Here is a 27,520-nt window from a genome sequence, read left to right as displayed (position 1 = left end):
TTTACAGCAAAGACGAGCGCGGCGGGGCCGGTGCGGTGCGCGCCCCCCGGCCGCGGCCGCGCCATGAAGAGCCTCAAGTCCCGGCTGAAGAAGCACGAGGCGGTCATCGCGGGCAGCGCGGTGGGTGCCGGGGCACGGCAGAGCACGGCGAGGTCCCGTTTGCTGGGCTAGGGCAGGGCGCGGCGGTCCCGGCGTTTGGACGGGCAGGGCGCGGAGCGCGGAGGAGCGGAGCGCGGAGGGGCAGAGCGTGGAGCGCGGAGGGGAGCGGAGCGCGGAGGGGCAAAGCGCGGAGCGTGGAGGGGAGCGGAGCGCGGAGGGGCAGAGCGCGGAGCGTGGAGGGGAGCGGAGCGCGGAGGGGAGCAGCGCGCGGAGGGGCAGAGCGCGGAGAGGAGCAGAGCGCGGAGCACGGAGGGGCGCGGAGGGGAGCAGAGCGCGGAGGGGAGCAGCGCGCGGAGGAGCGCGGAGCACGGAGGGGCAGAGCGCGGAGCACGGAGGGGCGCGGAGGGGAGCAGAGCGCGGAGGATTGCGGCTCCCCGGGGCGCGGAGGGCCAGGGGAGCCGCGGTAACGCGGGGCAAGGCGGGCCCGCGGGGCGGCTCCGAGCTCGGGGCGCTCCGCTGCGCTGGAGGAGCGGGGCTGAGCGCTCCCCGAGCCGCCCCTGGCCCCTCGCTCCGGCCGCGACCCGACAGGTTCCCTGTGCCCTGGCTGCTTCCTGGCTCCGGCACAAATTAACGCCTTTTTTACCCAAAAACGTGGGGAGCCGGTGCGGAGCGCGGGCGGCGGCCGCCCCGGGGCTCGCTCGGTCCGTGTGCGGGCACGGCAGGGCCGGTCCCGTGCGGGGACTCGGTGCGGCGGAACGGAGGAGCTGCTCCTGCACGGGCTGGAAGCTGGCCCCGCGCGGCTGTGGGTGCCCGTCATCCCCCTGGAATGCGCGGCTGGGCACGCAGAGCCCCTGCACATGCACCTTGGTGATGGTGCTCTTCTCTGTGCCCTCCTAGCCAAAACTTAGGCTGGCTTTAGCTGGCTTTGACTGCCTTTCTCGGTCTTTATTTTCACTTCATTCATCCCTGCGGATGACTCCTGTCGGGGGAGGAGGTCTTTGTAACTGGAGAAAGCCGCGCTTGGAAACTGTTGGCGCGGTAAATCATCTTTAATCGTGCCTGTGCAGTGAGTGCTTCCCCGGGAATCCATCCTGAGCTATCCCTGTGCTCTGCCGAGCTCGCCGCTGGCTGCGAGACATAGCGGGACGGGGAGGTGCATGTGAGACACTGGCTTTATCAGCCCTCCTTGAGATACTGGCTGTCTCTGAATCCTGCTCTGGAGAGGTTCCTGGCAGTCGGAGCCCCTGGGAGGAGCTGGAGCTGATGACAGCTCCCGTGCCCCAGCATCCACGGGGCTCAGCAGTGATTCACGAGGCTGCTATGAGGATTTCTCATGCGTGGGCTGGCACTGGCTGCTCTCTGTTCATTAGCTGTCCTGTACTTTAGAGCTGTTTGTTATTCTCAAATTAGCCCGGTAATTACATTCAAACAAAGACTGGCAGCACCTGTGTTTGGTTTTGAATAGACACGGAGATTTTTCACTTCCAATAAAACTTCTCTTCAGAGGAGGTTTGAGCAGTCTTGATACCTTTGAGAGCTGAAGTTACTCTAAAATACATGAAGGGAAATTGCTTTCAGCAGGATCCTGTGAAAAGAGGGATTTTTGTCCATAGCAAACTTTCTTCCCCTGTTTATTACATGGTTTGGTTGTGTGATCACTCCACCATCTCGTCAAATAGCAACTTTTAATCTTCTCTGTGGGGGACAGAGGCATCCCGGTGGGGAGCTGGTGGGATGAAGCCGGTCTCTGTTCTGCTGGGAAGGAGGGGACGTGGGAGGGATCCCTGCCAGCGGCAGCTTCAGAGGTCCTGCCTGAAAGGAGCGCACAAGAGCTGCCTGTTTGGGAAACCTCATCCCTCCTCTCCCCACCCAGCACTGTTTCCTTGGGGTGGAGAGAAACTGAATGCAGCCTGCTTGTGGAAGTTTTCCTCCAGGTGAAAATTTGATTTGTGATGGAGGGAGCCACGAAAAGCAGCAGAGTGTAAAAACCATGTTAGTTGTTACTGATTCCACCGTCATCCAGAACCTGAAGTGGAGTTACCTGGTTTTGCCAGCTCCAGCTGGCTGATGGGGGCTGGAAAATCATCTGAGCAGCCTGCTCAGTGCTCTGCACAGCGAGACAAATGCCTGTCATTAGCAGGAGGGCAGGCTGGAAAGTTGGCTGTGGGCTCCCGTGGGGCATGCAGGTCAGAGGAGCTGCCTCATCCACCAGCATTTACAGCAAAGACCTTAATTAACGTACTCAATCCCACTGGGACTGCAGCAGCTCCCACTGCCCGTGCCTCTGACATCCAGAATTCACCCTGACACCACAAATGTGTGTTTGGGACCTGTGTTGTGGTAAGGAAACGTGTTCTTCAGCAGAGTTGGGGATTGTGTCTGTACCCATGAGATGCTCACAGGCTGGTCCCTCTAGAGAAGCCAGCTGGGGAAGGGTTGGTTTGTTGTTCTGCAGAACAAACCTCTTCTCTCTTGTCACACCTTTGCAAAAGGACCTTCAGAGCTGAGTTCTGACTGTGGCCTCTGCAGGGCAAAAGGCATCTGTTTATTTATGGCAGGGAGCAGCTGGGGAGGGCTCTGCTCAGTCTCAGCTGGGTAAAACCTGGCTGTCCCTGGTGATGAGCCTGGAATTCAGGGAAGGGACATCTGGAGTTACTGGGAAACCACCAGGGGGTTCCTGGTGGTGCTCTGAGCAGGGCTGGAGCTGCAGCCCAGGGTGGGATCCCATGGCTCAGGGGGCACCTGCAGAGGTGATGGGGGCTCACCTGCAGAGGTGATGGGGCTCACCTGCAGTGGGAGGAGGTGATGGGGGCTCACCTGCAGTGGGAGGAGGTGATGGGGGCTCACCTGCAGCGGGAGGAGGTGATTTGGGCTCACCTGCAGGAGGTGATTTGGGCTCACCTGCAGAGGGAGGAGGGGATGGGGCTCACCTGCAGGAGGTGAAGGGGATGGGCAGATACAAAACCATGTGAAAACTCCTACCAATCCTTTCTCCTCTGGGAAAAGTGGTGCTGGGTTTTGTTTAATTAAGAGAAACCAAACCTGCCATATAATTAGCGGAAGCCATTGTGCAAGGAACAAAGGGACACCTGAGCGCTTGCCCTGGTGTAATGAGCTGTGATTATTAAATGAATATCTGAACAAGCTGTGGAGTTAGTGACAGCTGGGCTTGTTCAAGGTTGTGTCAACACTTCTTTCCCTGTGGCTGCTGCCCAGCTCTGTTAAGTGGATGAGTTTTCCTCTGGGAAAGGAGTGGAGCTTTGTGGGGTGCCCCAGTGCACCATTAAACATCTGCTTCTGCCCTGTCAGCAGCAGGGAGAGCAGGTCCCACCTCCTGCTCTGGGCTGACCCCTTTTGTCACAGGAATGAAGGATGCTGCTTGAGTTTGCTAATTCATCAGCAGCACCTTGTTGTTGGCTGTGCAGCAGCATAAATGTTAGCAGTGATTTGTAGCTGTGTGCTGTCAAATGCACGTTAGTAAGGGAAGGGGTGAGCTGAAAACCAGGTGTTTGATAACCTAACTGTAACCCTGTAAAGGTTCAAGATCATGTACAGAAGAACCTGCTGCTGCTGCTGGGGGCACACGGGAGTTTGTACACCAACAAGGCTCTGTGGTGTTGTGTCCTGCCCCTGCCCTGTGCAAGGACACAGACCAGTTTGTCAGCCAGGCTGGTGCCAGTGCCCCGACCCACCTGCAGAATTTTTCCAGTGTTGCTGCTGCTGGCTGGAGCAGTTGTGTGCTGTCCCCCCTCCCTGGAGCAGCCTGAGGTGACTTTGCCATGGCATCCTCAAGCACCCGCAGCACTGTAATATTCCAATGTCATTCCTGCCTGGCTGGGGCTGTTCCTTGGAGCTAGTTTGGTTCCAGGAAGCTTTATTCAGGCTCGTGCTAATGTGTTTGTTCTTGGAAAAAACTCTCTGTGTGATTCATTTGCATTTAGTTAACTGGAATTAGAGTTTGTTTGTGTGATGTTTGGGGTGAAGCTGAAGAAACACAACTGGCAATTTGTGGTGCAGCAGAAGCTTTGTGGTGCAGCCTGTTTACAGGTGCATTGTAATTTTCAGGCTCCGTAGAAAGGAGAGTTAATGCTTTATCACTTTGGAATGTAGCAATTAAAAATATTTAAAAGAGTGGAGGTTCAGTGCAGGCCTGGGAGCTCAATATCCTGAGCTGATGTGCAGACATAATTACACAGATAAGCTCTGTGCTTATCTGTTTGGGGTTCATATGACCTTTTGTGCAGAAGCAACTTACGGAGTACTTTGTCAGTATTTAAATATTAATTCCAGCAAGCACATGCTTGAACATCTGAGGCTGATCCTGTTTGCATCTCTTGCTGCTGGCTGGCCACGGCTGGGATTTGTTGCTCCCTTCCCCGTGTGCTCGGGGCTGGATGCAACATCAGGTTTCATCACCCCTGATACTCCCTGATGCTTTAATGAGTGGGAGCACACAAATCAATGGGGCCGTGCCTGAGAGCTCAGAAATTCCAGCTGATGCTGTGCCTGCAGTCCTGGGGAGGTGGGAGCTGTGCTGCTCCACAGGCAGCTGCACTCTGCCCCGCTCCTCTTTCTCCCTGTTTAAAGGGGAAATATTTCTCCTGGGCGCCTGTGGGGTGAAGGCAGGCTGCTGCAGGGGCTGGCATGTTCCTGGAGGGTGTGAGTGTGGTCCCAGCATGGGGAATGTCCCCAGCAGAGGTGGGAATTGCAGCCCCAGCAGCTCTGGTCACTCCCGTTGTGCCCAAGGCAGGCTGTGCCTCAAGGCTGGCACTCGGAGCCTGTTTTATCAGTAAAGCGCTCTGGAGTTTTGTGTTGGCCGTGAGATATGAGAAAGTTGTTTCAGAACAAAACTGGGACTGTTTTTAGTTCTTTGAGGCGGCTTTGCCTCCTGCAGGGGCTGTAGGCAGAATCCTTTGGCACTTCCAGTGCAGCCCAGGAGCTCCTGTGGCTGGTGCTGGTGGATTTTCTCCTGGCACTGGAAGAGGGAAACTGGCACTGCTGTGGGAGACCTCTCACTCCTTGCAGCAGGAAATGTTGATTTTGAGAGGATTTTTTGGCAGGTAACAGAGCCAGAAGCCAATCTGTATGCTTTCTTGATTCTTAATAAATTGATCTTGATGGGATATGCTGACTTGGGAGGAAGATACCTTCAGAAGAGGGTAAAACCAGCAATGTTTGTGAGGAGAGGCATTGCCTGCTTTAAGCTGTTTGTTAGGACCCTGGTACCTGCATTAATGACAGGCTGCAGTTGATTTAAGCACACCAAGCACAGCCGTTCAGGTGAGTTTTTGACAGGAGTGTTTTCAGCACCATACCAACCCAGAGCAGGCCTGTGGGAACTGCTGGTTTTGATGCCATTTTGAGCTAAGCCTTGCCCACTTTGTGGCATTCAATGGCTTTTTTATTCGGGGGGGTTTTTGGAGAATGAGGTGGTAACACGAAGTGCTGCCTGTGGGAAGGTGCTGGGTGAAACAAGAGCCCTGTGTTCAGGCTGTGTCTGCTTTTCCCTTGCACAGACTAAAGCCCCATCTCTCTCTGCAGTCTGGCACTCCAAAGCCTTTACACGTGCAGACAGACGTGTCCCGGGCAGGAAGATATGCTTGTAAAGTACAAAATGCCATTTCTGCTCGCCCCAGTGGGGTTTAACCCAGTGTGTGCAGTGTTTTTTTCAGACAGGTAAGCCAAATTCTTCAGGGGAAATGGGTTTAGTGAAGTGCCCTGCACTGCAGGAGGAGCTGCACCTGGGGAACATTTTTTAAAAACCAGTTTTCTAATGTAATTTACCCATTCATTTTGTCTGTGCAGTTCTAGAACAAATCAAAGCACTTCAGAAGCGTTTGTCACTTTGTGCCATTGAAAGGGCAGGGTGTGTCTGTCCACACGTTGGTTTGATGACAAATGTACTCTGCCCTCTGGAGAAAGAGCAGGGACTCAAAGTGTGGGGCTGGTGGACGTGTGAGCCTGCCCTGGCTCTGAAAGAGCTGGTTTGGATTGGATTCTGGGAGGAAATTCCTCTCTGAGGGTGGGCAGGCCCTGGATCCCTGCAGTGCCCCTGGACAGGGCTGGGAGCAGCCTGGGACAGTGGCAGTGTCCCTGCTGTGGCCGGGGTGGCACTGAGTGGGATTTAAATCCCTTCCAGGTGCTCCTGGGGTTCTGTGAGGGGCCACTGAGAGCGTGTGAGCTGTGCTGTGCTGGTGCTGGCAGTGTCCCCAGAGCTCTCTGCTCTCCTGTGTGCTCGTGTCACCCGCTGATGGCATTAGCGGGGCTGTGTCCCTGCTGGGGACAGGATCAGCCTGGCCCTGCCGTGCCAGGAGCTGGGCTCACTTTCACAGCTTTATCCCAGCTCACTGTGAAGGGCTTAGGAGCTGCTTTGGGTTACAGCTGGTATTCCTGAGCTGGGCTAGGTGACCCTAGAGCCTGCCCAGTGCCACCCCTGCCATGGCAGGGACACCTTCCTCCATCCCAGGCTGCTCCAAGCCCTGTCCAGCCTGGCCTGGGACACTGCCAGGGATCCAGGGGCAGCCCCAGCTGCTCTGGGCACCTGTGCCAGGATGCTGGCAGCCAGGCTGCTCCTGGTCCTGGCCCAGCAGGGAGGTGGGCTGCTCCTTATCTGTGGAGACGTGGCTGGGCAGGATTCCTGCCCAAAACAAGTGCTCTGTGTCCACACAGAGTGGGCAATGTCAGCCTTGGCCAGGTGTCTGTGCTGTGGGGGGTGATGTAGCACTCCAGAGATGTGCACTGCTGGGGTCTGATGATGCTCCTGGTCTTAATTTTGGGAAAAAAAACCTGAATTAAGCTATCTACTTCGGGTACTCTAAAGAGCATGTTTGAGTGGGTGCCTTTGAGCTCTCTGGACTGAGCTGCCTTGGAGAAGGTTTAATCCCTGGGGTTTTGTTTCCTGAAGCTGCTCTGTGCCTGGCTGGAGCTGGGCAGGGCTGTGAATGTGGTTTAGCAATCCCAAATCTTGTGGTCAGGGCTGTCTCAGGAGGATCTGCAGCACAAAGGGGCTGCAGGATGAGTGCAGCTCATGAGGCATGAGGAATGTCTGCAGGCAGATGGGATGGAGATACGGAAAACCTTTGGGATGAACACCTGGAAGCCACAGTCTTACCTACATTTCTCACCAAAATGATTTTGGTGAAGTGGAGCTTTTCTGTTCCTGCCACTAGGGAGGTGTATTTATTCTCCCCACACACACAAAAAAAAATCCATTTTTAGCTTGAGGAGACAGACTTGGTTTGGTCAGAAGACAACACAGTCACTGCACGTCTTTTCTGTTCCTGCCACTTGGGAGGTGTATTTATTCTCTCCCCACAAAAAAAAAAAATACCCATTTTTAGCTTGAGGAGGCAGACTTGGTTTGGTCAGAAGACAACACAGTCACTGCACTGTTTTGGAGTGGCTTTGTCACAGGATGCTAATTGCAGAGAGGTCTTGGAACATTCTTTGGGGGATGTGGGTGCTGTGGGGCAAAGGCTGGTGCTCACACAGGGGACGAGGGGATAGTTCAGAACTGACTGGGAAAGAGGATTTGCCCAAATCCGAGTGATGGATTTTAAAATTCTCTGCTGGGAAGATCCATTTATTAGGTTATTTGCAGCCTCTGCTGTGTGTCCTCCAGGGTGAGTATAAGTGGTTTTCCTGGCCCCGGACCAGGTTTCTCTCCTGCAGACAAAACAGTGCATTGCTTGTCTTGTTGACCTACTCCTCTAAATATGGCACTTGGGAGATCTCCGTTTAAATTTAAAACTTGTGAAAGGGGATTCTCCATCTCCCTCCTGTTAATCATTGTGCTGTCTGTTTAATGTTTTCACAGCCTCTGTGACTCCTCTCGTTTCACATGTTGGGAGACAGACTGGCAGCAGCAGTAAGCTGAAACCAGGTTTTATTCAGAAAGGGTTTCAGTGCTGTAAAAGGAGAATTTTTTTGAAGCGGAGGCATGTGTGTTTTCTAATTTAAAATGGGTTACATTTCTGTCAAAATAGGATCACGCATTCCATCTGCTCGGCGGTTGTAGCTGTCTGAAGCCTGAGCCCGAGTCTGGTTACAGCTTTGGGGGGAAGCATGACTGCTGGGAGTATTTCAGTCCTGGCGCGTTGTTAGCGCTGCCGAGCGCGGCCTCGCTCCGCTGGGTGCGCGGTGGCCGTGGGGAGCGTGCTTGTCATTTTGCAGCGTGTTTGTCCGTCTGCAGGCTGGCCTGGGGACGTGCCTGTCCCCTGAGCTCACCGCCGGCACCGGGGCACGCCGGGAATGTATTAATAGCTATTGCTCTCTGCCCATCAAGCAGTGCCTTATCAGAACATAGATGGGGCTGCTGAGCGGGCTGCTGCTGTTCGCGGGCAGCATTTCCCCGAGCGCTGTCCGTCTGTCCTCCCGCGGCCTTGCCCAGAGGAATGAAGGCTGAGGATGATGCTGAGGATGGGGAAGGCAGCGCGGGGGAGCCGAGCTCAGTGAGGATGGAGCGGGAGGAGCCGCGGGCGGCGCGGAGCAGCGGTTCCTCGCCCTGAGCTGGCGCTGGTGGCTCCCGGCAGCTCCGTTCAGCATGATTTGCTGGTTCTCTTGTGCAGCCAAGGACACAGTAGGTATCTCAGAGCTGGGCTTTCACATCCTGGCAGGAATTTACACCTGCAGACACGTGGAAGCTTGGGCTGTGCAATGGGGTGTAGTAGTTCTGTTTAATTGTTGAGTCTTGTATCTCCTTAGCAACTCCTCCTGCGAGGAATCTTCCCTAAATGTGAAATGTGTTTGGTAAATATATAATGATTTAATCATAGAATGGAAGGGATCCTAAAGCTCATCCCATCCTGCCCCTGCCATGGCAGGGACACCTTCCACATCCCAGGCTGCTCCAACCCTGTCCAGCCTGGCCTTGGGCACTGCCAGGGATCCAGGGGCAGCCTCAGCTGCTCTGGGCACCTGTGCCAGGCCCTGCCCACCCTCCCAGCCAGGAATTCCTTCCCAATATCCCATCCATCCCTGCCCTCTGGAGTGGGAATCATTCCCTGTGTCCTGTCCCTCCATCCCCTTTTAAGCTTAGTACACCACAGGCCGTGGGTACAAGTGGCTGAAGTGTTGTTTTTTTCAAAGTAATGCTTCTGTTAATCAGAACTTCTATGAAATGGGAGCAGGGACTGGCTGGGGGGATTTGGGAGGATTTTCTGTCCGTTTGGGTGAGTTGTGCTGGCAGGTATCAGCTGCAGAGGTGCAGCCCAGCAATCCCACCCCAGTGTGAACACCCAAGGTGAGATCCCTGTCCTGTAGGGATGGGAAGGCACCTGGAGAATTTCGGGAGCACAGGGTGTGGTGCTGTGTGAAGTCTCTCAGGTATTTGACATGAAAAGCTGAGCCTTGCATGAGGAGGTGGCTTTGCAGGGCAGCCTGTCCAGGCTGGGGAGGGACATGGCACTGGTGATGCCACCAGTGCATGACTCCTCAGGCCAGGCTGCCTTGGCTTTCAGGCTAATGGATGTGTTAATTGATTGATGAGTCAGTGCTGCACCTCAGCCCTGGTGCTAATTTCATTAGTGCTCTATTTTTATTACTCCTGTCACTTCTAGCGGGGTTGGACTGGGTTAGCTGCTGCTAAGCCTTCATGATTACTGTAATCTTGTTTATTGTGGGAAAGCAGAGTAAAGATTATCACCCAGGGCTGTTAGGGCTGGCAGGGCCCTCTGGAGATCCTCCAGGCCAGCCCCCTGCACGGGCAGGCTCACCTGGAGCAGGGGAATGTGTCCAGCTGGGGTGGGGATGTCTCCAGAGAGGAGAATCCAGCTGCTCTGGGCTCTGCCCCATCCGTGGAAAGAAGTTCTTCCTCATGCTGAGGTGGAAATTCTTGTGTTTCAGTTTCTGGCCATTGCTTCTTGTCCTGGGCACCACTGAACAGTGTGGATCATCCTCTGACACCCCCTGGAGATATTTGTATGGATTGATGGGATCCCCTCTGTCTCCTCTGATCATGAGTGCAGCTCCCTTTTACAAATCACTGCAGGTGGTGGCAGTGGATTTTTGGGGTTGTTCTTTTTTGTGTACCCTCTTTTACTTAAACAAACCCTGGGCTGGGGTTACCTGGTTTAATGCTCTTCACATTGTGAGGAATTTCTGAGCCACAGTGAAAAGCAGCTTCGTGCACCCACAGGCTGCTTGTGTCTCACCCTTTTGCTGTGCAGAGTTAGATTTGAATGTTATACTCCTATTTTGATTAAAATACTCCTTTGGAAGCATTGTTCTTCCCTTAAAAGCTCCTTGGATATCCAGTCGTCAGCGTCCAGCTCGGATGAGAGGTTTCTGTCACAGAGCATTTCCTGGAAAGCCCTGAGCCACTGACAGGGATGGTTTGGCAGGGAAGAGAAGAGCTCTGCATTTTGGGATGGGAGCCTTGGCCTGGGGCCTGGGATTCTAAGTTTGAAGTAAACAAGAGAGGAGTGGGGGTGAGGGCTGTCTGGGGCTGGATGGTGGTGGTCTGTTTATAACTGATTGGGCTTTCTCTGCCCTCTGCAGGGCTTTGGGAACTGCAGGCAGTTCCCAGCTATCGACTTTGAATTTCTTCCTCTGCAGCTCAGTAGCTGTTCTTCCCCTGAATATCACACTTAGCTAATTTATGACCCCCTGAACAGTCTGGACAGCCAGGAAAAGCCATGTCCTGGAGTGTATGTTTAGCGCATCCATTTGTTTTCAGAATATGACAAACTGAAACAGAATGAGGAAAACCAAAGACATTTGATCCTAAAGGCCTCCTTTAGGACCCGAGTGGCTCAGCCAGGCTGTCCCAGAGCTCTGCACGTTCAGTGCCAGCAGGGATGTTGCACAAATAGCTCCCAGCATCCTGGTGCAGCACTGTTTGTAAACCAGTTTGGGATTTTGTCGTGGCTCAGCCCCTGGTGGATCTGGTGCTCCATAAACTCACATCTGTGCTTGTGTCTCGCAGCTGAACCCAGACTGGAGCAAGTATGATGACAGGTTAATGAAGGCAGCTGAGAGGGGCGATGTGGAGAAGGTCTCATCCATCCTGGCCAAGAAGGGGGTCAGTCCCACAAAGCTGGACGTGGAGGGGAGATCCGCGTAAGTGACTTCAGAGCTCGGGAATGCTGCTGGAAGCCATGCTCCTGCTGCTCTAAAAACCTTTCTGGGTACAGAAAGCTGTGTAGTACCTCATTAAATCTAGCTCCACTAAGCTGGCTGGAAAGGGAAACTCCCAAACAATCTTCACTTCAAGTGAGGATGAGTGTTTAAAGACTTGCTCTTGCCAGGTTTGAGTATTAGAGAGAAACTGAAACCCCACTGGTGTTTCAGCTGGTTCACTGATCCAGGTAAATAATGACTGTTTCTCAGGAAATTTGCCTTGTTCCTTGAAGTAATATTTGCAGAACCCTTAACTCTGGGTGCTGTCCCCTGTAACACCTCCCTTATACAGCTGCTGGCTTTGTCTTTCGTGGCCAATATTGCCACTTTTGTGTACAAACCAGCTGTGCCTAAGCAAAATCTTTTTTTTTTTTTTTTTAGATTCCATGTTGTAGCATCAAAGGGAAACCTGGACTGCTTGAACACCATCCTGGTGCACGGAGTTGATATCACAGCCACTGATGCTGCAGGTGGGCTCCTCACAGGCCCTGAAAGGGCAGCCTGGAAATGCTCCCAGCTGGGTTTGAATGCTCTTCCTTCTTTCTGTAGCTGGCAAAAAACAAATTATTTGTGTGGCTTGTTGCTGGTCTTGAGGAAACTGGCCGTGGCCTGCCATGGAATTCATGAATGCAGCAGAACTTAAGGAATGTGGGTTTGTGCTGCTGTAATTGTGTTTATAATGTGCTCCAGACTCACTGGTGAGATCAGCATTTCTGGGTGAGGACAACAGGATAAGAACAGTTTGAAATGAACTGGAGGTGAGGGTCCAGTGGAATGCTGTGGGAGGTGTTTGTGTGCCCAGCTGAGCCTCAGGAGCTCAGAACCTTCCAGATTTCCTTGAGTCCTAGCAGAGTTTGTGGAAGAGACAGTTAAAAACAGATGCTAATTTTCAGGTTATTACCTCAGAATTTAATAGGTTTAATATGAAGCTGAGAACAAGAAAATTTACAGAGATAACTTGGCCTCCTCCTCTTATGTGAGAGTTGATTTTTTAAATCCTTGTGTGGAGTCAGATATGCAGTATTTTGAGATTAATTTCACAAATGAACTCTCATCCTTGACTGAAGATTCACTAGAGTAGGGAATGGCTGTAAGAAAGTGAGGTGTCCTAGCACAGATCTGCAGGGACTGGCACACAGGAAGTGTTGTACCTAAAATGCTGGGAATACTCCTCAGGAATTCACTGACCCAGACCTGAGCTGCTGTTGTCTGTTTTCAGGCAGGAACGCCCTGCACTTGGCTGCAAAGTATGGCCATGCTTTGTGCTTGCAGAAGCTCTTGCAGGTATGAAAATACAGCTTGTCTTTTATATTGAAGGGGAAAAGGGGCTTTAAATGCACTGGTTCAAAACTGGGATATGTGATTTCTTTCTTAATCAGATTCCTTTTAAAAAATAATGGTCATGGGGGAAAGACCTTTTCAAGTTGAGTACCAGGTTGGGACTGAAAGAGGGCTAAAATAAAGAAAATAAACTTTTAAAAAAATCTTTTCATAGATTATCAAAGTTGTAGTTTGTGGTTCTTGAAGAAAATGGGTCTGAGTGTCTTTAAAAGACTTCTGTTCCCTGTCTGAATACAGTTCAGAAACAGCAACACTGGCTGCTTCAGAGTAGTGTTTGCTTCAAAAGCTGGGCATTTACAGCCACACATTCTCATTAATGAAACAGTGTTGGAGAGTTGTCTTAAGTTTGTGCGATGTTTATTTTTTCTTCATTTATTCCTGGTCAGTGTATGCTCATTTAATTTTTTTTTCTTGTTATTTTAAATGGGTTCTTTTAAACTTTTAATTGATGCATGTCTCCATGCAGATATAAAGGCTCATTATCTGTGAAAAGTCTAATGAATTGTGCAATTCCTGTGCATCTTTTATACTTAAATAATGTTTTATTGCTTTAATTTAAAGCTCAAACACCTGGTGTTGTAAATGCAGTCTGGATTCTGATTGCTAACTGGGATTATTTATTTTAACAGTACAATTGTCCGACAGAGAATGTGGATCTCCAGGGAAGAACTGCTCTTCATGATGCAGGTGAAGGGCTTTGCTTTGCTGGTAACTCTATGGAAATGAAGATTTAATTAGTGGATTTGCTTCCAGATGGGCTCAACTCTTCTCTTTTAATTTTGGTGGCTGTAGTAGGAGAGAGGGATGGTTTGGCAGGGTCATGACATTTGTCCTCAATAATGAACCTCACAGTGTTACAGGGCTTGGAGGTCTGAGGTGAAGTTGAGTAAAATCTTCAGGTACCACGAGCAGAGTTTCAGGGCAGTGCTGGGGTGGCTGAAGACCCTCTGCCTGGCTCTTGCAGCCTCCTCGTGCTGGTACCATGAGCAGAGTTTCAGGGCAGTGCTGAAGACCCTCTGCCTGGCTGTTTGCAGCCTCCTCGTGCTGCAGCGTGTCTGGCACAGCGTGTTGGGTTGCTGTGGGTGGTGTGAGAGCTGAGCCCTGCAGCCTGGTCAGGCTTCAGCTCAGCTCTGGGGGTTTTGGTGAAGCAGGGCTGTGCCTGGGGTCTCCCCAGGCTGCTGTCACAGCACGGGGTCCCCTCCCTGCCCTGTGTCACCTCCCTGCCTGCCCTGTCCCCAGCCATGTCCGACTGCTCCGCCAGCATCCAGCTGCTCTGCGACCACGGCGCCGCCGTCAACTCCAAGGACGGGGTAAGGGGCTGCCTCCCCCTCCTCCTGCACCCCCGTGGCCCTGGGCTGCCCTCACGCTGTCCCTGTGTCCCCAGGACGGGAGGACCCCGCTGGTGCTGGCCACGCAGATGTGCCGCCCCGCGGTCTGCCAGCTGCTCATCGACAGGGGCGCCGACGTCAACGCCAGGGACAAGCAGAGCAGGTGAGGCCTGCAGGGCCTGCTGGGGCTCCTGCTGGCCCCCAGGGAAGGCTGCCCATGGCACAGTGGTGGGCTCAGTCTGCGGGAGGAGAACCTGGCAGTTAGTTCAGAAGCGGGTCTGCCAGTTCAACACCTGGTCTTTTTTCCTGCTCCTGCTGGCATCCAGAATATTCCCAGACTTGTTCTTGCCAGCAGGAAAACTGCACTTGGTTATTTTTAAAGGGTTTTCCTGTCCCAAGCAGCCTTTGGGATCAATGTGCACGATGGGCCATGGCAGAAGTGGTGCTCTGGCAAGAAGTCCTGAGTCCACTGGAGCTCCCAAGGGACCTTGAGCTGTTTATTCCTGGGGTTGGGGAGGGGGGCTCTGTCTGTGGCTGCTGCTTTTGCCAGTTATTTCTTGGAGAATTCCCCCATGACATGAGGCTGCCGTGGGACAAAGCTACTCACTCTGCACGTCCTGCAGCTGGGGAGTGTTTGGGGAAGCTGTGCCAGGGCTGCACTGCCAGGGCTCCCAGGCACCCCCTCTCCAAACCTTGTCTAAACTGCTTGCCTGGTGTTTGTTGTGTCTGTTGACATTTGTATCTGGTAGAGGAAACCAAAGTCATGGGAGTTCTCCAAACACGGCGTGAATTTCAAAGGCAACAATCTGTGCTGGTTTCATGGAGATACTGTTACTGTGGTGGGTTTGTTTGCCTTGCACAAATATTTAAACACTGCCTGGGTGACTTTGGAAAGCTGTTTCCTCTGTGGGCAGAGGGAAGGTGCCTTGGCTGAGGTTTCTGGAGCAGATGTTTGTACTGGTTGGCTCTGTGGGCGATGCCCTGTGGATCCTGGGTCTCTCAGTCCCTCTCTCTCCCCTGCCAGGACTGCCCTGATGTTGGGCTGTGAGTATGGCTGCAAGGATGCCGTGGAGGTGTTGCTCAGGAACGGTGCTGATGTTGCTTTGACTGACGGCCTTGGGCATGACTGTGCTTACTATGCCAGGATTGGGGACAATATTGACATTTTGGCTTTAATAAAAGCTGCTGTGGAGGACTCCAGCCGAGGTAGGAGGAACCTGCAGCCCCTTCCTTTGGGAGGAACTGTGTCCCTGCTCCTGTGGCTCCAGGAGCTGCTCTGGAGGGCAGCTGTGGTGCTTTGACCACAGAGGTCACACACTGCCTGCTTGGGAGGGGAAGGACAGTTCTTGGGCTTGTGTGGTTTTAGCAAAGCTTTTAAGAGGGTTGCAGGCTGTGGTGCCTCGAGGGCTTAGCAGTATTGATCATGGGAGTTATTTACCCTTATTTGTAGAAATAAATAGCCTTTATTTTATAGAAACCCTTGTGGATGTTTCCATCTTTGATTAATTGGGAGCGTGGTGAGCTATTTTTTGAAATGCCCTCCTGGGGTGGGAAGGGGATGGAATTAGCTGAACATGTCTTGTTGGATGAATCTGAACAAAATGCCTTTTGTAACTCCCTGTTTTTGTGGTGCTTTTTTAGGAAGAGACAGCTTCAGGAGAGGGCAGGCTGAGCAAAAGGTACTTGGTGAGGCCATTTGCCACTGAGGCGTTGAGAGGGGATTGTTTGTGTGGGGCTGAGCTCAGGGGTGACCCTGGTCCCAGTGGGAGCTGGGGCACTGGGGGTGCTGCAGGGATCTAAAGGAATGTTCTGCTGCTGCACTGACAGGCCACCAGCGTGCCCCAGAAGTGGGGCCGGGGCTGTGGAGCACAGGAGGAGCTCAGAGTGTTCCAGAAGGAGCCCAGCACTCAGGTGGGTGGGCAGGATCAGACCCTGCGGGTTCCCACAGGCACTAAAGGCAGGCTGGGCTGCTCAATGAGCACAGTGATCCCATCAGCAAAGGCCATGTGTTGCTGTTTGCTTAAAACCTAACTGCATGATGTGCAGTGTGGCAATTATGCAGATGAGCTGTAAGCTTTTTTCAGGAAAAAACTGCACATTTTTGGGTAATAAGTAGTTGGAAGTGTCCCTGTCTTAACCTTTCCTACCTCTTAACCTTCTGCCTCTGCAGTAAAATCAGTCACAAATGAGGAAGATTTATTTTTCTGACATTCTCAAGAGATGCGTGGCTGTGTCATACTAAAAATAATCTGTGTCATAATTGTTCTACTAACCAGCATTAATTCCCATGTCATTGCAGTTTCCAAAAGGCTAGGCAGGGCTTGGAGTGCTCGGTAGCTATTAAATCTGTTGCCTCTTTGCCTTTCCCAATGTGTGTGTAGTTTGGAGAGCTCTTCATTTCTGTTTTTAAATGCCATATTTTACTTTTAAGGACTTGGAGCTGGAAAACCAAGATTTGAAAGAGCGAATGAGGGAAGTGCAGGAGGAGCAGAGGATGCTGCTGGACAGAATCAGTGGGCTACAGCTGCAGCTCACTGAGGTAAGGCAAGGCTTGGAGTGCCTGGCTGGAAGGCTGGGACAGCACCTGGGGCTGCCAGGAGGGCCCATGGAGTGAGGGTGTGGAATGCACTGCTCTCCTGGGAATTACTGCACTGTGTCACCCACGGTCTGCTGGAAAAGCCTGTGGTCCTGTAGTGGAAGCACAGAGAAAAGAAAAAAAGTCTTCAATTGGCAGGAAAAAAAAAGCCAAAGGTTTCCAACAGAAGTTTCTCACCCAAATTGGAAATGCTGATTTAAAAAAAAGAAATTCCCTCCTTTTGGAGGTCTAAATGTGATCAGTAGAAAGAGAATATAAGGAGGATTTTTTGTTGGTTTTTTGCTTTGTGGAGGCTGTTGCTTTGCTGTGTTTTTGTGGAGGTACATTTATGCAGCTTCTCCTAAATGTAGCCCATGGATAGAAAGAATATTTCTTAGTGCAGTCAGCAGCTTGTCTGCACTCCTGTTTTAAGCATTTCCTTTATAAAATGAACTTGTTCATAGCCACTTCCCCAAATCAGCAAACTCCTTCTGGAAAGCTGTACTTGGCTGCCTCAGTCGTGTCTGAGCTGGAAAACAGGAGATGTTCCAGTTCCCAGAGACACTGCTGTCAGACACCCTTGGCTCCTGGCTAGAGAAATAGGAAACACAGCAACAAATCTGGATGGAAATTGGAAGGGGAGCATTGGAAGCTGGGGTGGATTTGTCAGCTGGTGAACTGTGTGTGAGCCCCTTGAACATCATTGAGAAAATGATTTGGGGGGGATTTTTTTGTCATTTTTGCAGGAGCAAATGTTTGCAGATGATCTTGAGAATGAGGTAGGATGTGTCACCTGCAGCTGTAACAGCACTGGGGAGTAGGGGAAGCAGCTCTCTCTTTTATTTCCTCTGCAGTTTTAAATACATTACTTAAAAGCTACCTAAAAATGCCAAATGAAGCATCTACTGCTCTGGATCAGTTCCTGCAGCTCCACAGCATTTCTGTAACTACAAATAATGATCCTTCCCACGGCTCCTTTAAAGCTCACTTAGGTTATTAAGCACACTGATAATATTAAGCATCTCTGTAGTGACTTTCAGTAATGCAAGACTAACCAATATGAATTAATTAAACAGTAGCAGATTATGTTGGTGCATATTCTTGACTCATTCTTCAAGACTCCTCCTGTAGAGGAGCAGCCTTGAAGAACAATTGCAGAAGCAAAAATTAGGAATTCTTTCGGTGCTGATCTTGGTTGAAGTTCTGTCTAAACTCTTCAAAACGTTCCTTGAGGTCTTACAAACCTGTCCATTCTTGTGGCTTTGGCTATGTGGCACTCCTTCTCTTTCAGAAAGATGAGTTGAAGAAAATCCTGACTACCAAGGAAAAGCAGCAGGAAGAAAGTTTAAGGACTATTGAAGCTCTCAAAGCTAAACTCAAGTATTATGAAGTATGTTGAGTGATTTGAAATGGGATATAGCAATTGATATTTACAGTAGGAAGTACTTCAGCATTTTAAATTGCTGAAACTGCTCAATGGTTATCTCATTGCCAAAGCTTTCCCTGCCCCTTCACCCCTAGTTTAACACAGAGCAGAAATGTGAATTTTCAGCCTTACTTTTGTTTCTTGCTCTTTGATTTTAGGGCGACTCTGCGGGGTCTGGAGGTAACTTTGGAAACAGTAAGTACAGTTAATTGTTAAAGTTTGCTGTGCATGATGGCTGTTAGAATACAGGGATAAAGGGGGTTTTGGTCATCTCTTCCTGTTGCTGGTCTGAAATGCTGCCAGGGCAGCACTGCTCCATCTGCCAGGAGTGCCTGGCCTGGGGACGTGTCCCTGGGACCCTGCTGTGCCCTCTGAGCAGGTTCCATGCTCCCAGGGGAGCAGCCCTCTGGGGTCCTGCCTCTGGGCTGAGTCAGTGTCAGAGCTGGAGTGGAGCAGGTCTGACTTCAGCACAGCCCCTGAGCTCCAGCTGGGTGAGCAGTGAGCCCACTCCCAGGACCTGCAGCCTCCTGCGCCCAGCCCAGCTGCAGGCCTGCCTTGCCCTTGTGTAACACAAGGGCTCTTGACAGATTAAATGGAATTTGGAGTGTTTGGCTGCCTGGCAGGAGGACGTGGAGTGCAGGGGATGCTTTCCCTGCTGAGGTCACGTGCAGACGTGAGCTGGGCGAGCTGCCAGCTCTGCCCCTTCTGCAGGACAGAACCCAGCCTGGCAAACCACTTCTGTCCTCCTCCTTAGCAGGGCTTTGGCCAGGCTTCCCGTGGGGATTAATTAAGTAGAAGTTGTTTTAATAACAAGTACTTAAACACCAGCCTTCAGCCTGGTGTGACCCCAGTGGCCAGAATAAAGCTGGGCAGGAAAATCAGTGTTCTTGTGATTGTGTTCCTGTTTTTAACCAGAGCCTAAACACTGTTTGCTTTGAAAATCCAGGAAAAGAAGATTTATTACTTAAACAAGGCCAAGCATTTGCAGTGGAATCCCAGGTAATAAATATTTTACCACTGGAAGGAACTCTGAGATAGTCGTGCTGGGAAAGCTAAACGTGCTTATAAAAGTGTGTTTATTGAGCATTGTTTCTGAGCACAGTTTTGGGGAATTGTTGCTTTTCTGTGTTTATTTTTTACTGCGGGTGCCCTCTAGAGTCCTGTCTGTGACAGGGCTGGAGATGCTGGGAGGTGCTGGCTCTGTCCTGAGCTCTCCTAAACATGTTTTAGGAGAAAACTGAGGGGTCATCTCCATTATATTTTTCTAATTTAAGAATATGTTTTAATATTATAATGATACCATTATAATATTATAATAAAATATACATATTATTTAATTTTCCTGCCTGCTATATACTAATTCCCTGACAATTCTGTTTGATAGTATCAACCTTTTAAAGCAACAGTTTGGGTATAAACAAGGTCCAGAGACCCTTGGGGGTGGAATGAGATGGGTTTTAAGGTCCCTTCCAACCCAAACCCTTCTAGAATTCCAAATGACTGCATTCCTCAGTCTTCTCAGCAAGAAGGGTCTGTTAGCCATGGTATTCTCTGCTCTGATTCCTTATAAAATTATTTTCACACACTTGAGGGATGGGATCTTAATAAATTAAATTTGTTCTAGCAGATGAGTGATTAAATATGAATGCAGAACAAGGGAAGTGGAATTAATGCATTCTACCTGCCCCTCTACATTTAGATGGGATAGTGGGAAGGAATTTTTTCGTGGGAGGGTGTGGAGGGGCTGGGGTGGGATTCCCAGAGCAGCTGGGGCTGCCCCTGGATCCCTGGAAGTGTCCAAGGCTGTGTTGGACTGGGCTTGGAGCAGCCTGGGACAGTGGAAGGTGTCCCTGCCATGGCTGGGATGGGATTTAAGGTCCCTTCCAACCCAAACCATTCCATGACTGGGGAGGAGTAATGTGGAGCTATATTTGAGATTTTTGCTGTTAAAAGCTGAAATACCTATTCTCTAATAGGGGTAATAATAACACTTACCGTGAGGGGGAAAAAAAAATAAATTCTCTTGTACTAGTGATGCTCAGATCCAACTGGATTTTAGGCAGTTCCCATACTAAGTAATGGTAGTTTCCATACTAAATAATAGCAGGTTCCATATTAAATAATGAGTAATAAACACGTGTGTGTGACCTGTCAGAGTTGTGAACTTTGATTTTTTTGTGCCAATTTCCCTTCAGTCCCGGTCGATGCTGAGGCCCCTGGAGCTGTCCCTGCCCACCCAGTCCCCCAGCTCTGAGAAGGAGGCTCTGAAGAAGGAGCTGGAGAGCCTGAGGAGCTGCTTTGGGGCGGCCAAGGAGGAGATCAGCAAGCTGCAGAGGGAGCTGGCCCTGAAGAGCTCGGAGTGCAGGGCTCTGGCCGCCGAGAGCGAGAGGAGCAAGGCAGAGTCTGACAGCCAGGTCCGGCAGCTGGAGGATGCCCTGAAGGACGTGCAGAAGAGGATGTTCGACTCCGAGGGCAAGGTGAAGCAGATGCAGAGCCACTTCCTGGCTCTCAAGGAGCACCTGGCCAGCGAGGTGGCCTCGGGGAGCGCCAAGGTGACGGAGGAGCTCAAGGAGCAGCTCCGGGAGATGAAAGCCAAGTACGAGGGAGCCTCTGCTGAGGTGGGGAAACTGAGGAACCAGATCAAGCAGAACGAATTGCTGGTGGCAGAGTTCCAGAGGGACGAGGGCAGGCTGGTGGAGGAAAACAAAAAGTTGCAGAAGGAGCTGGTGAAGTTGGAGATGGAGAGAGATAAAAGGGGCAGGAATGTCACGGAGTTGGAAGGGCAGCTCAGAGAGACAGGGGCCAAATTGGCCCAGTCTGTGAGCGCAGAGCAGTTTGAGAGCATGAAGGGCTTGCTGTCACAGGAGGTGAGTGAGAAAGCAAGGAGGTTAGCAGAGGTGGAAGGGGAGCGGGAGAAGCTGCAGGCAGAGGTGCTGCTGCTGCAGAGGGAGTGTGAGAGTCAGAGAGCTCAGCTGGCACAGCATGTGAAGGCAGAGGAGCACCAGCAAATGAGGAGTGGCTTTGAGCAGAGGGAAGAGGAGCTGGGGAAGGCAATTTCTGAGCTATCACACAAGAATGAGGCTCTGCAGAAGGAACTTGAAAGATTGCAGGCTGATAACAAGGTGCTGAAGCAGCAAGTCCAAATGCTAAAAACTGAAATTAAAAGCCAGAATGTGCCTTTAAAAATTCATGAGGAGTTGAAGAAAGCAAACGATCTGGCTGTGGGTGACCTGACAAAAAAGCTTTTTGAAATTACAAAGAAGTACAATGAAAGCAAAGCAGAAGCTGAAAAGTTGCTGGCAGAGAAGAACAACTTGAATGAGAATATCAGCCACTTGCAAGCTGTGTACCTGTCTCCAGAGCAGCACAAGAAAGAGCTGGAAGTTTTAAAATCTAATGGGATTGAGCTTGAGAAGCAGCTTGCTGAGCTTCAGAAGAAATGTGATGAGGAGCAAGCAAAAGTGGGCAAGCTGGTGGCTGAGAACACAGGCTTGAGGGAGAGCCTGAGGGATCAGTACGTGCTGGCCACCACGCACGAGGAGGTTAAAACTGTCCTCAACAGCACCCTGGAAAAGACCAACGGGGAGCTGTCAGAGCTGAAGGGCAAAATTGGAGAGATAAAGCAAGAGTTCCTGAGGGTAAACGAAGAAAACGGAGCTTTAAAAAACAAGGTGAAGCTCTTACAGAACCAATTAAACACGGAGTATATCAGTTTAAAAGATCACGAAGCCACGGTAAATACTTTAAACAGAAGCGTGCAAGAGCTGCAGGAGAGCAACGCTGCCGTGAGGGCGGAGCACCAGAGGGGGCAGGATGAAATCCTACAGCTGCACGCAGAAATTGAAGCCCAGAAGAAGGAGCTGGACACAATTCAAGAGTGCATCAAGTCAAAATACGCGCCGGTGGCCTCCTTTGAGGACAGGGAGCAGAGCCTGGAAGCCGCGGTGAAGGAGCTGAGGGCGCAGCTGCAGGAGCAGGAGCAGAGGCGCAGAGGAAGCGAGGAGGAGGTGCAGAGGTGCAGGGAGGAGAACGAGAAGCTCAGGAGCGGGCTCCTGTCCATCCAGAACGACCTGCAGCAGAACTACGTGCTGGCAGAGAAGTCCCACCAGCTGGAGAGGCTGTGCGCCGGCAGCATGCAGGAGCTCAACCAGCAGCTGCGGGCCCTGCTGAGCCAGCGCTCGGGGCAGGAGGGGCAGCAGGACGGGGCCGAGGCTCGGCAGCGCCCGGCCGAGCGGCTGGAGGCGCTGAGGGAGGCTCTGGGCCGCACGGTGGAGGAGCTGCAGCAGGCCCTGAGCAGCAAGGAGCAGCGCTGCCGCGAGGAAACGCTCCGAGCCGGGCGGCTGCAGCAGGAGCTGGCTGCCCTCAGGGAGTCCTCGGTGCCTCGGGAGGAGTACACCCAGCTGAAGGAAGGCCTGGAGGGGGAAATCGCGGCCGCCGAGCGCAGCCTGAAGGAGAAGGAGGCAGAAACGCAGGCCAAGAGCGAGGAGGTGCTGAGGCTGCAGGAGGAGCTGCGGCTGAGCCAGCAGGCCTTGGCAGAGCTGCAGGGCCAGGAGGTGGTGGCCATGGCCGAGTACAGCTCCATGAAGGGCGCCCTGGAGGCCCAGGTGAGCAGCATGGCCGGCCACCTGGCCAGCATGAGCCAGAAGTACGAGCAGGCCTGCGAGGAGGCCCTGCAGGCCAGGAGGAGCGAGCTGTCCCTCAAGGACGAGAAGGAGCTGCTCCAGCTGAGGAGCTGCAGCATCGAGCAGGAGATCAAGGACCAGAAGGAGAGGTGTGACAAGTCGCTGACAACCATTATTGACCTGCAGAAGAGGATCCAGGAGTCTGCAAAGCAGGTGGAAGCCAAGGACAACAAGGTGAGATCGGGGATTGGTGCTCCTGGTGCTCTCAGCATTCAGGGACTGGGCTCTGCAGCTCCTGAGATGCTCCAGCACCACTTTGTGCTGAGCATTAGGAACCCAGGGCTGGCCCAAAGCAGCCGAAGTCCTGATTTTACATCATGCAAAGTTTTCCAGTCCCTTATATGTTCTGGACATGGTGTAGTGTTTAACTTCTGTTAAAGCTTCAGACTTCTGGGGATATCATCTACTGTTTCCTCTGGAGCTGTATTTGTGGGGCATCTCTGAGTTGCCTTCTAAATGTTCATTGCTCTTCCTAGAAGTTAGACCTGGAATGTCCTTAGATCCTCCCTTTTTTCAGTCCCTTATGTCACTGCAGGGTCTGTACCTGCCACACCCCAGTGCCAGGGAGCACAATGACAACCCGCACGTCAAGAAAGCAAAGTCCTCTCTCTGCAAGCTGGGACAAAGACCCTCGAGTGTTTTCTGGGCTTCATCAGGCTCAAAAGAATGTTAAAGAGCAGTTTGCAGTGAGACATCTTTAAATGGTGTTTTCTGTGTGGTTTTTTTTAAGATAACAGAGCTGCTGAACGACGTGGAGCGGTTAAAGCAGGCTCTCAACGGCTTGTCCCAGCTGACATACACCACTGGGATCCCCTCCAAGAGGCACAACCAGCAGGTGGAACTGCTCCAGAGCCAAGTGAAAACACTCCAGCAGCAGCTGGCTGTAAGTGCTCACACAAGGTGTTGTCTGACGTGCAGTAGCATTGCTTAATTCCTGTGTAAACAGGGAAATGTGGATGTGCCCACTGGAGCAGGGGTGGGACTGCAGCTCACACTCCACAAGTACACCATCCATTGTTTGCTTGGGCTTTTGCCCCTGGGTTCTGCTTCTCTGTAATTTTTTTCCTGCTTTCCTCTTCACTTTGAGTTGCAACACTTGACAGCTTCTCCAGATAAAAGGGATATAAGCAAAGTGGGGGAATCTGTGCCTGTGTGATACTCTGCTATAATCCTGCCCAGACCATTTCTGAATGCAGGCTCAGCTTTAGTCATCTCTTACAACCGTATATTTTTTCCTCACCTTGGAAGGGGCAGGTGGTAATTTCTTAATGGCTTTGAGCTGTGTTCCTCTGCCTGCAAGCCCTGGGTGTGTTGTTGGTCCTGAAGCACTGACAGAGCAGGGAGCACGTCCTGAGTGCTGGGATGTTGTGCACACTCCTGTGGCCTCAGTAAGGCTCATTATCAGAGCTGTGTCTGAGCAAAGAGAGTTCTGCTCCTGCTCAGATTCACAAATACCTCTGTCAGAGTATTTGCAGGGTTGATTCTTATGAGGGAAAGTGTTCTAAAAAGGGTGGTTTTAACCAAATAGCTGATGCTGGTGATGAAGGCAGTGTGCAGGGCTGTTGCTGCTGTATTGAGGACGGGTGGATGAAGTGACATGACTGATGTTTTCAGAAGGTAAAAGCTGAGTTTATTAGACTCACATTCTTTTTATAGATAGTTCTGAGAAGGTTGGGCTTGATTGGTCTTCAACTAATACTCCTTACACTCTTGGTTAATTAGGAACAACACTTTTCTTGTAAACATCTTACAGGTTTGTTGCAGCGATCCTCCCATGTGTGAGGACACGAGGCTTGACTCCATTTTCCTCAGAAGGCTGGTTTATTATGTTATATTAAAATACTACATTAAAACTGTACTAAAAGAACAGGGAGAGAAGACAGATCAGAAGGCTACAAAGACCAAGAATAGAATAGAATGCATAACAAAATTCTGTGACTGCTCACAGCCTTTGGAGAGGTGGCTGTGATTGGTCACTGATTGAAAACAACCCACATGGACCAATGGAAGATGCACCTGTGGTATTCCCCAGCAGCAGACAGTTATTGTTTACATTTCTTTCCTGAGGCTCTCAGCTCCTCAGGACAGGAAAAATCCTAGCAGAGGATTTTCCATAAAATATATGGCTACACAGGTTCAAAATACTAGTGGCATTGTTTTAATTCTTTTTCCGAGTTTTCTCAAAACTTCCCAGAGGAATGGCTGGGAAAGTTTTTCTGACTTTCTTTCTGCCCAGACTCTAAACCTCTGCAATGGGCCAGGAGCTGGGCTCTGCTGGTCCTTTCCAGCTCAGGATATTCTGTGATCTCAGCTCCTGGCTGGCTCTGGCAGCCTCCCAGCAGACAAGCAGTCACTTTTTTCCCTTGATTAGTGGAAGGGGTAAAACTCAAGCCTGGAAATTCAGCTGTGGTTGGCCTGGCAGTGCCCAAAGGCAGTGCCCAGGGCGGGCAGGGGCTGAGGGTGTGAGGAGCTCAGCCGTGTCCCCGTTCTCTCGCAGGACGCCGCGCGGCAGCACCAGGAGGTGGTGGCAGTGTACAGGACACACCTGCTCAGCGCTGTCCAGGTGAGGCTGGGGCTGCCCTGGCAGGGGGGATGCTGCTCACGGGGGTTTTCAGTGCTTGTGACCCGTGTTTGCTCCTGCAGGGCCACATGGACGAGGACGTGCAGGCTGCCCTGCTGCAGATCATCCGCATGCGGCAGGGCCTGGTGTGCTGAGTCTGCTGTGCCCCTGCAGGGAGGACTGCAGGGCCCTCGTGCTGCTTTCAGCCAGGGATGGTGGTAACGCTGCACTTACAGCCTCCCAACACCAAACAACTCTCAGAGCTGAAGCATTTTCTCTTCATCAAACACTAAACCAGGGCTATGGCGTTTCAGGCCTGGTGCTTTTTTCATGGGATGGATAGAAGGTATAGAACACTTTTAAAACTGTCAAAATGATGACATAGAGGTTAAATTATTTTAATGTCTGATTGACCACTTGCTAAAGCAGGACCTGTACCCAGAAGCTCCAGTTGATCCTTGAACTTGAACTCTCATGGGATGGTTAAAAATAAACTGTGCAGAGCAGCGTGGCTGAGTGTTGTAGCTGTGGATGTCCCTTAATGATTAAGAGAAAGTGGCTCGTTTGTCACACTGGCTGAGCAGGATGTGCTGTGACACACACAGGAAGGTGTTTTGCTGTCTCTTGTAACTTGGCTGGCCAAGTTACAGCCTTTATTTAATATATAAGCTTAAGATTTAGTGCCTTTGCTTCTACAAGACTTAAAAAAATCAGGTTTTTGATCCAAACACTAACACTCCCTGCCCTCCCTCCCCCAAAGTGTCCCTGAATGCTTCAATCCTGACTCCTGCAGGCTGGAGTGGCCTGGTTTGGGGACAGCAGTGCCATGGTCCTGCTGCTGCTGCTGCACAGTTCCATTCCTGGGATGGGTGGGACTGAGCAGCTCAGTGGGGCAGTTCAGGCACTGGGTTTTCAAACACCAGCTCATGGAAGCCTGAGCTGTAAATGATGTGCTTTAATCTTATTTATGGGGGAAGATGTCAGCAGTGAGGATTAATGGAAGGAGAATTTTTAATTGCTGGAACCTCCCTATGAAACAAGGCTTCATTTTTAACTGAAGGATGGTTTCCATAAGGAAGTTTTATGAAAAAAACCAAAAACAAACCATGAAATTTGTTGCTGTTCAAGGGAAGTCTTTGAAAAATGAGCCTGTTAAGGACCAGGGCTGTTTAAATTGAGCACCAGTGAGTGCTGACCTCAGTCTGCTTTTTAAAAGCCTTTGCTGATAACCACCAAGGGGGAATGTGGCATCGTGATGCAGAAAAGCCAAACTTCCTCTCCATATTCCTGAAAAATGAGGGCTGAAGTCAGAGTTCCCTGCTTTGTGTTGTTTGGGCTCCCCCAGCTGCCCCTCCAGGCCTTGGGCTCCTTTTTTTACACCAGAGTTGTGTTTATCTCCTCTTTTTTCTCCCTTTTTGGGCAGAGTCTTGTAGGATTGAAGAGGCCACGTGGAGGCTCCAGACAGTGATGGATGTGCAGGGCAGTTTTTATATAGAAATACCCTTAATATATTTACTGAATACATGTCTGTAGTAAAACAGATCTGCTGCTGCTTTCCTTTAGTTTCTTAGAGGACTATTACAGAAAACATCTCAGAGTAAAGACTTACTTTTTAGCCAAATTCTTTTATGATTGCATTACTTGAAACTTATTGGAGAGGATTTGTTTTGTTGTACTAACTGGCCTATTTTGATACTGTGTTTCCTTATCCAGGGAGTTCTAGGTATGTTTTTCTAAATCTCTCCCATATTATAACATCAATAAAATGGTTTCTTCTTTTTTTTTTGTATCGTAGTGGTCAATTCTTTTTAGGGTGCAGAAATATCAGTGGAGCTTTGAGCTTTAATGGGTGTGGATGGTGTAAATGCTGGGGAAATGGGGGTGTCTGCAGGCTCGTGGAATGAAGCAGTCCAGCCACAAGCCCGTGCCCTCCCTGGGGAAGGTTCCACATCCATGGCCAGGAGGAAATGGGAGGTCAGCAGAATGTCAAATGCCACCAGAGAGGCCCCAGGGTCCCCTGGAGCAGCAGTGCCACATTAAGGAGGTAATGGAGCCTGGAGCTGGGGCTGGCACGAGGCTCTGCTGTGGAGCAGCTCTCTGGAAAGGGAAATGTGCCTTTTGTCTCGGGGAGCTGCCTGGGGAATGGCTGGGAATGCTGGGAGGTTGGGGGTTACTGCTTTTGTCATCTCGTGCCTGTGTTGCTCTGCCAACTCAGAAAATTGCCTTTTAATAGGAAGGCCATACACGTAATTGTCACAGCCATTAGGTCAGATGGATTTTACAGGAAGAGAAGAAGATGTTGAGCATTTAAGGGCCATTAAATTGTGCAGGTTTTCATTGGTGGGCTGCAGCCTCCGAGGCAGCACGACGCTGGGAGGGATATTTATTTTT

The 27,520-nt window shown here is 51.1% G+C and overlaps 1 protein-coding gene across 2 annotated transcripts; it reads left to right on the top strand.

The window, feature by feature from the left end:
- The first annotated feature begins 19 nt into the window (after positions 1-19).
- UACA (uveal autoantigen with coiled-coil domains and ankyrin repeats) lies at positions 20-26,911 on the top strand. 2 transcript variants are annotated; one of them, XM_039722986.1, is made up of 19 exons: positions 20-120; positions 11,024-11,157; positions 11,599-11,687; positions 12,437-12,501; positions 13,188-13,245; positions 13,798-13,868; positions 13,943-14,049; positions 14,911-15,092; positions 15,528-15,565; positions 15,714-15,797; positions 16,318-16,425; positions 17,208-17,240; positions 17,753-17,851; positions 18,046-18,082; positions 18,834-18,886; positions 20,083-22,743; positions 23,300-23,452; positions 25,067-25,132; positions 25,213-26,911. In XM_039722986.1, the coding sequence occupies exons 1-19, from the start codon at positions 64-66 to the stop codon at positions 25,282-25,284; spliced, it is 4,167 nt and encodes a 1,388-aa protein (XP_039578920.1). In that variant the 5' UTR covers positions 20-63; the 3' UTR covers positions 25,285-26,911. The 2 variants fall into 2 exon arrangements, with proteins under 2 accessions (XP_039578920.1, XP_039578921.1); XM_039722987.1 differs by lacking the exon at positions 17,208-17,240.
- The last annotated feature ends 609 nt before the right edge of the window (positions 26,912-27,520 follow it).

This window comes from Passer montanus, unplaced genomic scaffold (assembly GCF_014805655.1).
Source record: "Passer montanus isolate IOZ18808 unplaced genomic scaffold, ASM1480565v1 scaffold5, whole genome shotgun sequence".
Lineage (NCBI taxonomy): Eukaryota > Metazoa > Chordata > Aves > Passeriformes > Passeridae > Passer > Passer montanus.
Note: the sequence above shows the minus strand (reverse complement) of the source record. Positions and strands in the feature narration are given on the sequence as shown.

Bases quoted from the DNA above. Each gene is read 5' to 3' on its own strand.
- UACA (XM_039722986.1), top strand. From the start codon at position 64: ATGAAGAGCCTCAAGTCCCGGCTGAAGAAGCACGAGGCGGTCATCGCG. The intron at 23,453-25,066 runs GTAAGTGCTCAC...GTTCTCTCGCAG, and splicing joins CACTCCAGCAGCAGCTGGCT to GACGCCGCGCGGCAGCACCA. The intron at 25,133-25,212 runs GTGAGGCTGGGG...TTGCTCCTGCAG, and splicing joins ACCTGCTCAGCGCTGTCCAG to GGCCACATGGACGAGGACGT.